The sequence below is a fragment of the Ochotona curzoniae genome, unplaced genomic scaffold (assembly GCF_017591425.1).
Source record: "Ochotona curzoniae isolate NIBS_2020 unplaced genomic scaffold, NIBS_Ocur_1.0 scaffold_4506, whole genome shotgun sequence".
In the NCBI taxonomy this organism is placed as follows: Eukaryota; Metazoa; Chordata; class Mammalia; order Lagomorpha; family Ochotonidae; genus Ochotona; species Ochotona curzoniae.
The window spans coordinates 977,259-990,288 of NW_024467119.1; the positions used below are offsets into that span (position 1 = coordinate 977,259).

The 13,030-nt window shown below is 43.7% G+C and overlaps 1 protein-coding gene across 1 annotated transcript in view; it reads right to left on the reverse strand.

Moving 5' to 3' along the window:
- The window catches only part of CSMD1 (CUB and Sushi multiple domains 1), a 1,316,379-nt gene that overhangs the window by 61,949 nt on the left and 1,241,400 nt on the right, over positions 1-13,030 (reverse strand). The window contains exon 50 of the mRNA XM_040967079.1: positions 9,719-9,904. Coding sequence (XP_040823013.1) covers positions 9,719-9,904 — 186 coding nt within the window. The remainder of the gene's footprint in view (positions 1-9,718; positions 9,905-13,030) is intronic.

The window sequence follows — 13,030 nt, forward strand, 5'->3', positions numbered from 1 at the left end:
AAATCTTAAAAGCCTTCCTGAGACTTAGGCATTGTGCACCAGCCTGCAATTGCCAAATCTCCACTCTGAAGTAGGTAAGATGCCTGTGATTCTCTGTGCAAAGAGGAGGAAACAGAATGGAAAAAAAAAGGAAAATATCAAAGGGAAGATACTCTGTGCCTGCTCAAGCATCCCATGGACTATTCCATCCTCAGCATGCTGTGGGATAGACAGCTAGTTCAGGTACTCAAGCTTGGAAGCCACTCTTCCACCACTTAGGTGTTCCCCCCTCCTTCCCACCTGTGATGCTCACCTATCATCACCTGGAACCTGAGAGGGGGCGGGATGCCATTGCTGTGCAATCACTTCCCCCATAAGCCCCCATGAAGGCTTGAGCTAGGGAGGGGCTCGCTCTCTTGGCCACATACTTCTGGCACTCTGGCACTCTGATTCTTGAGCTCTCCATTACCTGCTTGTTCTCTTTCTGTGGACAGACTCCTGAAACAGGTGGTCCCTGGGCATGGCCCCTGTATGTCTGTATTCCTCACCCTCTGATCACTGCTTGGGCAGAACAGTGAAGATGTTAATGCTAAGATGCTATTTCTAATTTGTGTACTTCCAACGGTCTCAGGAGAGGTAAGGCTTAGCAGTGGTAGAATGTGGATACAGAAGCCAGGGAAAGGTGAATGTTTGCAGCTTTTTAAGTGTGCCCAGGTTGTTTGCTGTATGTCTCGTTGGATAACTTATATTGTTGGGGAAGCTGGGAAATAGGTCTTCAGCTTGATGGATGGACTTCAGGGTAATGAATATTTGCTCCTCTTTGGGTTTCGATGGATTGGATAGCCATATGGACTTGTCATTTGCTAATTGTTAGTGGGCCCTGTTATCAACCTACTTGGTTAATAGAGACTCCTTAATATACTCTAGACTTGTCTGGTGTGATCTCACTCACACCCCGCAGCGAGATTACTCGATCCTGTCACAGCTTCTACTTCCGACCCAGTTCTTGCTAATGCATACTCTGGCAGCAACAACAGTGGCTCAAGTAGTTGCATCCTGAGCACTCACAAGGGCAACCTGGATCCAGTGCTGGTCATCTAGCACTGACTTTCTCCAGGACTGGTGACTAGCACCAACTGACCCAGTGCTGGCCACCTGCTACTGACTGACCTAGTGCTGGTCATCTAGCACTGACTGATCCAGTGCTAGTGACCTGGTACCGACTGACCCACTGCTGGTCACCTGACATCAACTGACCCAGTGCTGGTGACCTGGTACTGATTGACCCAGTGCTGGTCATCTGGTACCGACTGATCCAGTGCTGGTTACCTGCCACTGACTGACCCAGTGCTGACCACCTGCTACTGACTGATCCAGACTCTGCTGATGGGGGGGGGGCGCAGTTCTCCAGTAAACCAATACAGAAGATCTCTCTTCCTCCTGCCATTCTCTTTCTCTGTCTGTCTGTCTATCTATCTATCTATCTATCTATCTATCTATCTATCTATCTATCTATCATTCTATCTCTATTTCCCTACTTCTCAAAAAAAAGCCTTAATTAAAAGTAATAACAATAAATTGACAGCGTCAGTGCTGCCTGCTCTGAGTCCTAGAATAGCAAGTATCCAAAATGATAGGTATAACCATCTACAATACAAACCTAATGAGGCCAGCATCTCCAGGTTGGGGATAGTAAATGTCAGTAGTAATCAGTGCTGGTTAGTCCCCAACACGGAAGTGTAGGTGTCTGCCTAGATGCAGGGAAGGTGGCAGAGCTACCTCAGCCGACTTTCAACCTCCACAGACTGGTTCTCCCAAGGGCCTGGGCCCCTTGACTTCCACAGACTGGTGTCTCCCTGGGACCTGGACCCCTCTACCCCCGTAGACTCATGTCTCCCAAGGACCTGGGCCCCTCTACCCCTACAGACTGGTGTCTCCCTGGGGCCTGGGCCCCTTGACCCCTACAGACTGGTGTCTCCCTGGGGCCTGGGGTCCTCTTGCTCCTGCCTTCCCTTTTAACAGGAGACACCCCCTCAGAGAGGAAGGGGAACACAGAAATAAGTGGGGCTCGTTAAAATCTTAGGGAATGCTTCTCTCCTGTCCACCAAAACTTTTCCAAAATTAATGTTGAAAAATTCACACATCAAAAACACGAATTTTTCAGACCCTCAGACAATATGACCTCTGCAAGTTTTTGATCATTATGGACCCAAAGGGACAATCAATGCATGAATACACCAGGTAGATGTTTTAATGAAAATGGATATAAATTCAATTGCAGATTTCACTGCTTTATGGACAATAACAATGTCAGAACATTTTTGAATTTAATTCCCTATAGGGAAAAAATGAAAGAAATGTTTTGTAACATTTTCCAGCAGCTTGGAGTATGTTGAACTGTTCAATAGGAGTACCAATGCCATAATATTTTTGTGTGCTTTTCTCCAATACATTTTTAATGCACCTTTATTGATATCTATGAATAAATCCTGACACCTCTACAGGAAGAGGTAAGTTTTATTTTAACTTTTTGACTGATATGAAAATGACTGAGTGACACATAGAGAAATGAAGAGCCCCTGACACAGGGTGTTGCACACTATGGCTAACATTCCCTGCACAAGGTGGGTCGTCATCCGATCACGCCAACAACTAAGGCGGTCCTCAACTGAGCACGCACACTTGTAGCAGTAGAAAATAAAATCCCTGTATAATAAAATAAATGCCTTGAGAATGCATCCTTATTTTCTCATTTAATTAGCAATTTAATATTAATGTAGAATAAGTGAACTTTATTTTACAGGCGTCACATTTTCTAAGGTCTCATATATTATGAATGTTACACAATATCATGAACATACTGTGAAAATGGTTACATGAAAACTTCCTTTTGGCTTACTTAGTTTTTTTTAAATTTTCATTTTCAATGCATATTATTAAATACAATATTGGGTTATTTATTTCTTTTAAAATATCATTATGAATTATGTACATCTGAAAATACTACCTTTGGATACAATGTGATTGTAATATTTTAAAGAAAGCACAATTTCTGTAGAGACATTTATCCCAAGAACTCTTCGGTTACAAAACTGTATCTCAATTTTCCTGTCAAAGCTTAGCATTACTCTAGGGAATACAAATATAAGAGTGTAGTTAGGGGGCCCGGCGCGGTGGCGCAAGTGGTTAAGGTCCTCGCCTTGCACACCCGGGATCCCATATGGGCGCCGGTTCTAATCCTGGCAGCCCCGCTTCCCTTCCAGCTCCCTGCTTGTGGCTCGGGAAAGCAGTCGAGGACGGCCCAAAGCTTTGGGACCCTGCACCCGCGTGGGAGACCCGGAAGAGGCTCCTGGCTTTGGATTGGCATAGCATCGGCCGTTGTGTTCACTTGGGGAGTGAATCATTGGACGGAAGATCTTCCTCTCTGTCTCTCCTCTCTGCATATCCGCCTTTCCAATAAGAAAATAATAAAAAATAAATCTTTTTAAAAAAGAGTGTAGTTATATTTATAAAACCAATTAAGTCAAATGTCAAATGCAAGATTCCTCAGAATAATTGGTAGTTTAAAATGATTGTGTGTATGGGGTGAGGGAAATGACATGTCAGGCTAGTCCTCCATGTACAACATCAGGCATCCCACACGGCTGCCAGTTCATGTTCTGGCTGCTCCACTTCTGATCCAGCTACTTGTGGCTTGGCAAAGCAGTGGATTTTGGTCCAGGTCCTGAGCCCTGCACCTGGAGGGGGCTCTGGTTTCTGGCTTTGGGTTGGCTCTGGTCTGGCCATTGTGGCCATTTGGGGGGTGAACCAGAGGGTGGAAAATCTCTTTCTCTCTCTGTAATTCTTTCAAATAAAAATGAACAAATCTTTTTAAAAACTTATTGTGCAAACAGGTCTTTAAAATCATTTAAAATCATTTAATTTCATACATGAATTCCTCACAGCCACAATGCCATAAGAATTCAGGCATGGTATGCATTCTTTGGGAGTATTCTATGTTTCAGAGATGTTTGTGTTGTTTCTGAAAGGCATGGAGCAGCAGGCATCCGAGCTGTGACCCCAGTCATTTAAGGGTGCAGGGGCTCAAGCACGCCCCCAAATATTAGGCCCTGTGTGTCTGAGTCCTTCTAATCACAGCGTGGAATGCATCGTTGGCATCAGACTGAATTCCTCACATTATCCTGGCATGGCTCAGGAGGTTCATTCATTCCTTCTACACTGGTCCATAAACATCCAGCAGTGGACAATGCATTGCTGCCCGCCTTTGTGGCCCTTATTTCAGACATGTTATGCAGGTGCACACCAGGATGCTGGGGTCAGCAGTGACCCTGATGAAACAAGGCTGCAGTTACCAGAGACAGGCACACATTAGCTCTTTATGGTTATGCTACCAACTGATGAAACCACAGACGATGCACTTATTTTTGCAAGTGACATAAAGTAGATGGAAAAAAAACATATTGAAAAGAACACAGTTGACTCTGAAGAGATGAATCTAATGTAGAATAACAGATTCCATAGGGACATTTTAATTAAGTCTCAAGTTTTCACAAGTGAATCACACAAATGAAGATTGTATACTTGTGGTTTAGGCACTGATGGCTTTGTCACTATTGATGGTGACCAGAGGAAGTCATTACGGGCTGGCAAAGGGCCTCCAATAACTCCATGCTTGTTCACTTCTGACATCAGGATCCAGGGCTTCCTCATCATGTGTCTGTGTGTTGACACCATTGGCAAGCCTGTTTCCAGGACCTGCGTCAGGCACAGGGCACAGCCGGCCAGCAGGGTAAATGGAAGGACAGTGATGAAGGACAGTCCATGGGCGTCTCAGGGTCTCTGTGAGTCAAGGCCCGACGTGACCTCCGGTATGTTCTTGAATGTAGGTGGTAAACAGCCTTGCAAGACAGAAGTGGAGCTGGACCTTCTCTGAAGCACACAGGTGTTTCTTTCCCTTTGATGTAAGAATGCATCTTAGATTTTAAAAATGTGTCTAGAGATCACTGCACTTAGATTAAGTGGGGAACGGACCTATCTTAGCCACTTTCACAAATGCCTTAACTGGAATCCCTTGTCCGCCTGCATTAAAGAGCTTTCAGGGGTCATCTGGACAGCCCGGTGGCAATGACAATTGCAAAGTGGCACCTGTGGCTTTGGGTCTCTGGTGACCAGGCACCACGGGATAGTTGGTTACTTTACAGGCTGCTGGGGCCTCAAAGGCTTACTGTCTGCAAAACATTGGAATTGAGCTTGGCATGTGAAGAAAGCAACTGATTTCATGACACTGCAGTATAGCTACTTGGTTGCAGATAGGATGATCTTTATCCAGACATCTGACGAAACCCTACCAAGTGCTCTGCTTTGAAAACAGAAATTGCAGAAAAAGCAAATAACACAAGCACTTCCTAAGCCAATATAAAAGGGGCAAGAGGGCCTATGTGGACTCCCGAGTATTGTACCTATACCGTGTGTTATATCAACACATTTTTAATACACATATGTGCATGGGCACTTAGCTTATTTGTTTTAAAAATGTATTAATATAAAGAGCGGATTTCATGTATTCTGTAGATGGAGTTCCAAGAAGACAGCCACACCTCCATCACTCTTGTACATATATATCCATCTCTATTACACAATTGAAGAAACTTGAAAACTGTTTCCGACCAACACAGTGGAAAGAGAAACTGGCCTTGGGGAAATGCATATATGTATATATGCACAAACATATATGTAAGCATGTGCAAAAACATGCATATCATTTGACATACACATAGATATGTATGTGTATATGTGTTCAGCTTTCCCATTTTAGCCCTTTCATCAAGTAAGGATGAAGTTGCCTCTCTCAGAGCTTTTGCTTACAGCAGATGTGAAATGCCAGCTCGCTGCAGCCACCCTTCAGGCTTGGTTCTCCATCAAGCAGTCAGCACAGGCTTGCTACTTGCTTGCACACAGCACATGATGCAGATCCAACTGTCACCTTGTCAAACTTTAACCCAAGACATGCATCCAACAGCCTTGCCAATCTGTATTGGATGCTGGCGTGCATCACATCTCCAATGATCTAAATCCAGTCCCAGTAAATAATTAAAATGAGACTAATGAGCCTCCAGACTGAGCCCTCAAGAGATGCGTGAGCAGGAGAAATGCAAATGGAGACTCGGTGACTTCTGCTAGTCGGTGAACCCCCAGGGAAATGCTCTCCTGTTAGCCGCTGTCCAAACCGACCCGACCCGCAGAGCTCAAGACTCTCAGCCTTATCCACGTGTTGCTGTAACTGTCACAGAAATCTAACCTGTTTTCTACTGACAGTGTGCAGAGAAATGTGTCCTTGGGAAAACACGTATTTGAAGAATCTCATAGTGACCAAATCTTTACTAAAACAGGAAGCTTTATTCTTACTCTGCCAAATTTCTTTAAATTGTATCGAGTGAATAAAATAGTCCCTGAATAATAGTCAACGGGAATTCTGAGCCTTGAAATACCAAGGCATGTAATGAATACACATATCTATCTTTAGTGACTTGAACAAGCGTTGGGGAAAAATGAGTGCTCATTTGGAAGTTTGAGGATTCTTACAAAAATGCTAACGAGGTTTCTCCTTTTTGCTATGAATGCTATATTTATTTCCTGTATCACTGAACAAATAGTGATATAAAAATGGACTCTAAAATGAAAATTGGCTTTTGCTGTTTAACAGCCTTTTAATTGAACATACTGGGAAGTAATTTTGTTATTTAATTTTATTCATTATAAATTTAAAGCAATTGCACATCTAAACATGCATTTTAAAATCAAAATTTCAAATGTATATATAAATGAGGCCATTTTGTGTGCTTTAAAACAATGTTTTATGCAAGTACAAAATACTTCTCTTAATGTGCCATTTGCCTTTAATTGCAAAAGGTCCCTAGACATAAATATATATATTGTCCTTGGAGCCAGGGGCTGTGCTCACATCCCAAGTAAAGACAGCAACATGGCATTTGCTGTTAGAATAAGAAACATACTGGTGTCAAGTGTTTCCTTTATATGTGTACATGCCGTATAATAACACAAAGGACTCAAGAGTTATGAGGACTAATAAATCATGGCACTCAGCACCAGGGGAGGCCTGCAGGGTTGCCCCCTCACCAGGTCACTCAAGCCATGCCTCCTCCCACAGCTCACAAGTATTAAACAAGCACATTTGTAAAAAGTCATTAGAACCAAACAGGAGGACAGAGGGGGTTTGGGATCAGTTTTAAACCTATGAATAGAAACACGGTATACAGGGACCCCAATACATGCATGGACACAGGCATCCTGTGTGAGGCTCCAGACGTACCCCCACACAACCCACAGCTTCCCCCCCTCCGTTGTTTAAACAGTGAACTCAAGACAGATGGTTTGGAAATTTATCAGCATTACCTTAAGAACTCTCAGAAGAATTTTAGTAAAGGAGTACTCTTTTATCCCCTCCACTTTTCTTTTAAAAATTATTTTACTGGAAGGACAGAGAGACAAGGATCTCCCATCCACTGGGTCAATCCTCAAATTCATCAACAGCTGAGCCTGAACACGTGTGTCCCCTAGGGTGGCAGAGTGGAGCACTGATGATGTCTCCAGGGATGCATGTGAGCAGAGGGCTGGGACTGGGGACTGAGCCGACACTTGAGCCAAGGCGCTCGGAAATGGGATACGGGAGACCTCACTGTTCCCAGTCGCACCAAATGCCAGCCACAAGTGTCCTGTTCGGTACTCACTGAGACGCTCGGGCCAGCTGCAGCCTGGAGTTGCGGCTGGGCCGTGTCTAGAAAACAGCATGACTAAGAGCGCAGACAGGATCCTGAGAGAAGCTGACCTCACCGTCAGGTAAAGAGCAGGTGAACGGCCAGGAAGGCTCTGTCAAAATCGGGACAAATACTTAACTGAGCCTGGCTCCTGCTTGCCGTCCAGCACTGCCATTCTCTCAGCTTTGTAACCAGCCACAAGACTTACTCTGGAGCACATTGAGAAATGATTTCTAGGGGAATTTGTAAATTATTGAACTCAAATCAATTTTGAAAAGTAAAGTGTCAAATTTATCACATTCTGCTTTGGCCAAATAAACAGAGACACAAATAAAACACAGATAAAAAAAAAAAAGTAAAAGAAAGCCACGCAAAGACAATAGAGACACACAGATCCCGACCTTAAGCCCTGCAGAAAGTCAAAACAGATCACAGACTTCAATGTAAGTTCTACAAAATACAAATCTCCTAGTAGATAGCATGATGAGAACACCCAGATAACCTTAATCTTGGAGATGAGTCTGCTGGATCTCTGAGCTGTTCCTAGTGTTCTGTGACACTTTCGGGTTTGCCCTGTGGGAAGCGAGCACAGAGCCACGGGCCCAGGGAAAGGGCCCAGCACTTAGGAGAAGCTCAACTCCTCACACCTGCTGCTTTCAACTCCAGTGTGGGCTCACCCTAGTCCCAGGTGGCTGCGGAATTCACTGATACTGATTGCTGTTGGGTCACAGACATGCTAGTGGTGGGCACCATGATCAGTGCTGTCTGGTGCAGACTGGGCACAGCCACCCAGCCTGCACCATCACTCCTGAGCCAGGCAGCGCAAAGTCTTGTCACTGCTACCTGGCCAGACATGGTCCTGCTTTGAGAGAATGGTTTTGTTTAAGATTGAACAGCAAAAAATTAAACATACATATCTAAGTAGCCGAGTTTCCCACTGAATTATTTAATTGCAACAAAACAGTATCTAATAGAAAACAACCAGGCATATTGATGCTTGGGGTACTGTTAAACTCATTCTCAGAAAATTCAAGAAAAATGAGGAACATAAAAGTAAATAAAACAAATTCTAGGTGAAGAGGTAAACTACCTTTCATAACATTCCTGTATTTGTTTCTACAGAACTGACCATGGTCAAGATCACCCAAATTTTGTATACAAAAACCAGTTGTTAACTGAAGGACATTGGATGTATTATTCTAATCTCATTAAAAGTATCAACACACACACACACACACAGGTGCCAAGCGTCCTCCTGCAGGAAACACACACATACCTTTATATGCTACTGCTTTCAAATTTGGAAGCTGGAAAGCCACATTCTTTCCAATTTTAGACGAATTTTAATTTACTTTCCATGAAAATCGTGCACATTTCTAATGTTTCTGTGGATGCACAATAGTGTGGCTTTGTGTTCAGCTGTGTGGGTGTTTGTGTCTTTGCATCACATGCTTTAACATTTTCTAAGACTAGACTTCCGTAACAGCTTTCAGGACTAGATGTCCCACTTCACACATTCCATTAGTGCTTTCCTAAGTAGTTCTAAGTAAATTAGGCACTACGTCGGATCTCAAAGAAACACAAACCAGGCATGGGCTGAAATGGAATCTGGTGCTGTGCTGTTTCAATGTAGTGCATGCAGCACACCCGCTGGGGTGACTGTCACAAGGTGTAGGCACTATAGGAGCCAACGGGACACACCTGACTGACTTCCAAAGGTACAGGGCTCAATTTAAATGGCCGAGGAACTCCGTGTACACTAAACTGGTCTCAGTGTCACTGCATGAGAGAGGCCACCCCACCCCGAGTATGGCCCTGTAGTCCTCACCCCAGGGCAGCCCTGTGCACACTGTGCCCTGCAGTCCTCACCCCAAGGCAGCCCTGTGCACACCTGGCCCTGCAGCTCCCTCCCTGAGCCAGCCCTGTGCACACTGCGCCCCCCAGTCCTAACCCAGGGCACTCACGATTGCAGGCAGGCGGCCTCCCTCTGTTGCTCCACTGTCCGTCCTCCTGGCACACTGCTGTTGCTTGCTGCCCGGACTCCAGCTTAAAGCCCTCGTTACATCCGTAGGTCACTTTGCTGTCCAGTGTGAACTCGTTGCCTGCAAATGATCCATTCCCTGGGGATTCTGGAATGCCACAGGACACAGCTGGGAAGACACAGAAATGTACAGTTTTATTTTTGTGAGATGTCTACTCCTGCTGTGCTTTCCTTCTCTCACAAGTGTAAAAATGGTTAATTGTGTTTCTGGGATATGCTGTAAGTTTGTATATTACCCTAATAATTATCATCAACATTTTTATTTTTTAAGACAAGACAACCCACCCTCCTAGTATCTTCCACCTGCCCCCTTCAATGTCCTCTTCCCACTTTGTTTTCTACAAAGAATGCTGCTAAGTCACAAACAGCTGACCTAAAGTCACCCATACATCTGCAGAAAACAGGACATCCAGGGGCCAGGGCACAGGTGCAGCACCTCTAGGGCACATGGGGTCAGGAGGTACAGGTGCAATACCTCCAGGGCACAGGGGCTCAACAGGCACAGGTGCAGCACCTCCAGGGCACTTGGGGTCAGGAGGTACAGGAGCAACACCTCCAGGGCACACAGAGGGTCAGGAGGTACAGGTGCAACACCTCCAGGGCACACGGGGTCAGGAGGTACAGGTGCAACACCTCCAGGGCATTCGGGGTCAACAGGCACAGGTGCAACACCTCCAGGCCACACAGGGTTCAGGAGGTACAGGTGCAACACCTCCAGGGCACTCGGGATCAACAGGCACAGGAGCAGCACCTCCAGGGCACACAGAGGGTCAGGAGGTACAGGTGCAATACCTCCAGGGCACATGGGGTCAGGAGGCATGAGTACAGCATCTGCAGATTGACTACCTTCAAGGTGAGGAGAGAAGGGATGCCTAAGAAAGTGACTTCCAATGAGGGAGGTACAGTAAGAATGTAATACAGCTTTCTTGTCAAAGATTAGTTGGCTACACATGTGTGGGTTCACTTCTGGGGTTTCTATTCTCTTCCATTGATCTTCTCTGTTTCTGTGACAGTACCAAACTGCTTTGATGACCACTGCTCTGTAGTATATCTTGAGGTCTGGAATATTGATATCTCCAGCGTTGTGTTTATTTTTCAGAATAGCTTTGGCTGTTGGAGGTCTCCTGTGATTCCAGATGAACCTTTGCATCATTTTTTTCTATTTCTGAGAAGAATGTTGGAATTTTGATTGGGATTGTGTTGAATCTGTATATTGCTTTTGGTAATATGGTCATTTTGATTATGTTGATTCTGCCAATCCAGGAACATGATAAATTTCTTCATTTTTCAATGTCTTCTTCTATTTCCTTTTAAAATGTTTTGTAGTTTTCATCATAAAAGTCTTCCACATATTCAGTTATCTTAATTCCTAGTTATTTAAGACTCCTCTCTGCTATTGTAAAAGGGATTGTACTTACAATTTCTTTCTCAGCCATGGAGTTATTTGTGTACACTAGTACCATCAATTTGTGCTCATTATTTTTGTATCCTGCTACTCTGCAAAAGTTTCTTATGAACTCCAAAGTCTCTTCACTGAGTCTTTTGGTTCTCCAATGTAGAGAATCATGTCATCTGCAAATAGAGATAATTTCAATTCCTGATTTCCAACTTGGATTCATGTAAATTTTCTTGCCTAATAGCTCGGGCAAGGACTTCCAATACTATATTGAAGAGTAGTGGCAACAGTAGACATCCCTGTCTAGTTCCAGATTTTAGCGGGAAGGCTTCCAAACTTTCCCCATTTAGTATGATGCTGGCATTGGATTTTTCATAAATTGCTGTGATTGTGTTGTAGAATGTTCCCTTCTCTGTATCTATTGAGAGGATCATATGGTTTTTATTTTGCAACTTGTTAATGTGATGTATCACATTTATTGATTTGCAGATGTTGAACATCCCTGCATGCCAGGGATGAATCCTGCCTGGTCCAGGTGAATGATCTGCCTGATGTGCTGTTGGATCCAGTATTTTGTTGAGGATTTTTGCATCTGTGTTCATCAAGTTTTCTTTTTCTGTTGTCTTCTATCTGGTTTTGGTATTAAGGTGACATTGGCTTCATAAAAAGAGTTTGGAACAACTGCCTCTCTTTCTATTGTTTGAAAAAGCTTGTAGAGGATTGGGTTAATTTCCTCTTGAAACATTTGATAGAATTCAGCAGTGAAGCCATTTGGTCCAGGACTTTCCTTGGTTGGGAGGGTCTAAATTATCGATTCAATCTCAGCCCATGTTATAGGTCTAGTTAGATTGTTTATTGCTTCTTGATTCAATTTTGGTGGATTGTATGTGTCCAATCATCTGTCCATCTCTTCTAGGTTTTCTGAGTTGTTCCGATATAGTTGCTTGACAAGAACACTGAAAACAATTCCAGAGGAAAAAGCCTGGCCTATTCAACAAATGCTGTTGGGATAATTGGATAGCAGCTAGCAGAAATAAGAAACAAAACCCACACTTGTCACAGTTTACAAAAATCAGCTCTAAATGGATCAAGGACCTAAATCTATGCCCCAAAATCATCAAACTATTATAGGAAAACATAGGAAGCATGCTCCAAGATATTGGGCCAGGGAAATACTTCTTTAAAAGACACCAAAAGCACAGGTAGTCAAAGCTAAAATGAGCAAATGGGACATCAACTAAAAAGCTTCTGTACAGTAAAGGAACCAAGTAACAAAATGAAGAGGCAACCAACAAAATGGGAGAAAAATTTTGCACCCTACACAAGTGATAGGGGACTAATAAAAAAGTAAAAAAAAAAAAAATAGGCAATGGAAATGCACGGGCATTTTACAAAAGAACAGATTCAAATGGCTAACAGAAATGTGAAAAGATGCCAGGCTACCTAGCCAACAGGGAGACACAAATGAAAACTAGTTTGAGGTACCATCTAACTCAACAGGTGCCAGTGAGGCTGGCCTACATTCAAATCTATAGTAACAACACCCGCTGGCATGTATGTTGGGAGAAAGCTACAGTTCTTAACTGCTGATTGGAGTGTAGGCTGGTACAACCACTGAGGAAATCAGTATGGAGTGTGCTTGGAGAATTGCAAATAAATCTGCAATATGACCCAGCTATTCTGCTCCTAAGAATATACCCAGAAGAAATGAAAACTACTTATGAGAAGGGTGTCTGTAATCCTATATTTATGGAAGGACAATCTACAATAGCAGATGTGGAAACAATCCAGATACCCATCCAAAGAGAAGTGGTTAAAGAAACTGTGGTACATCTACTC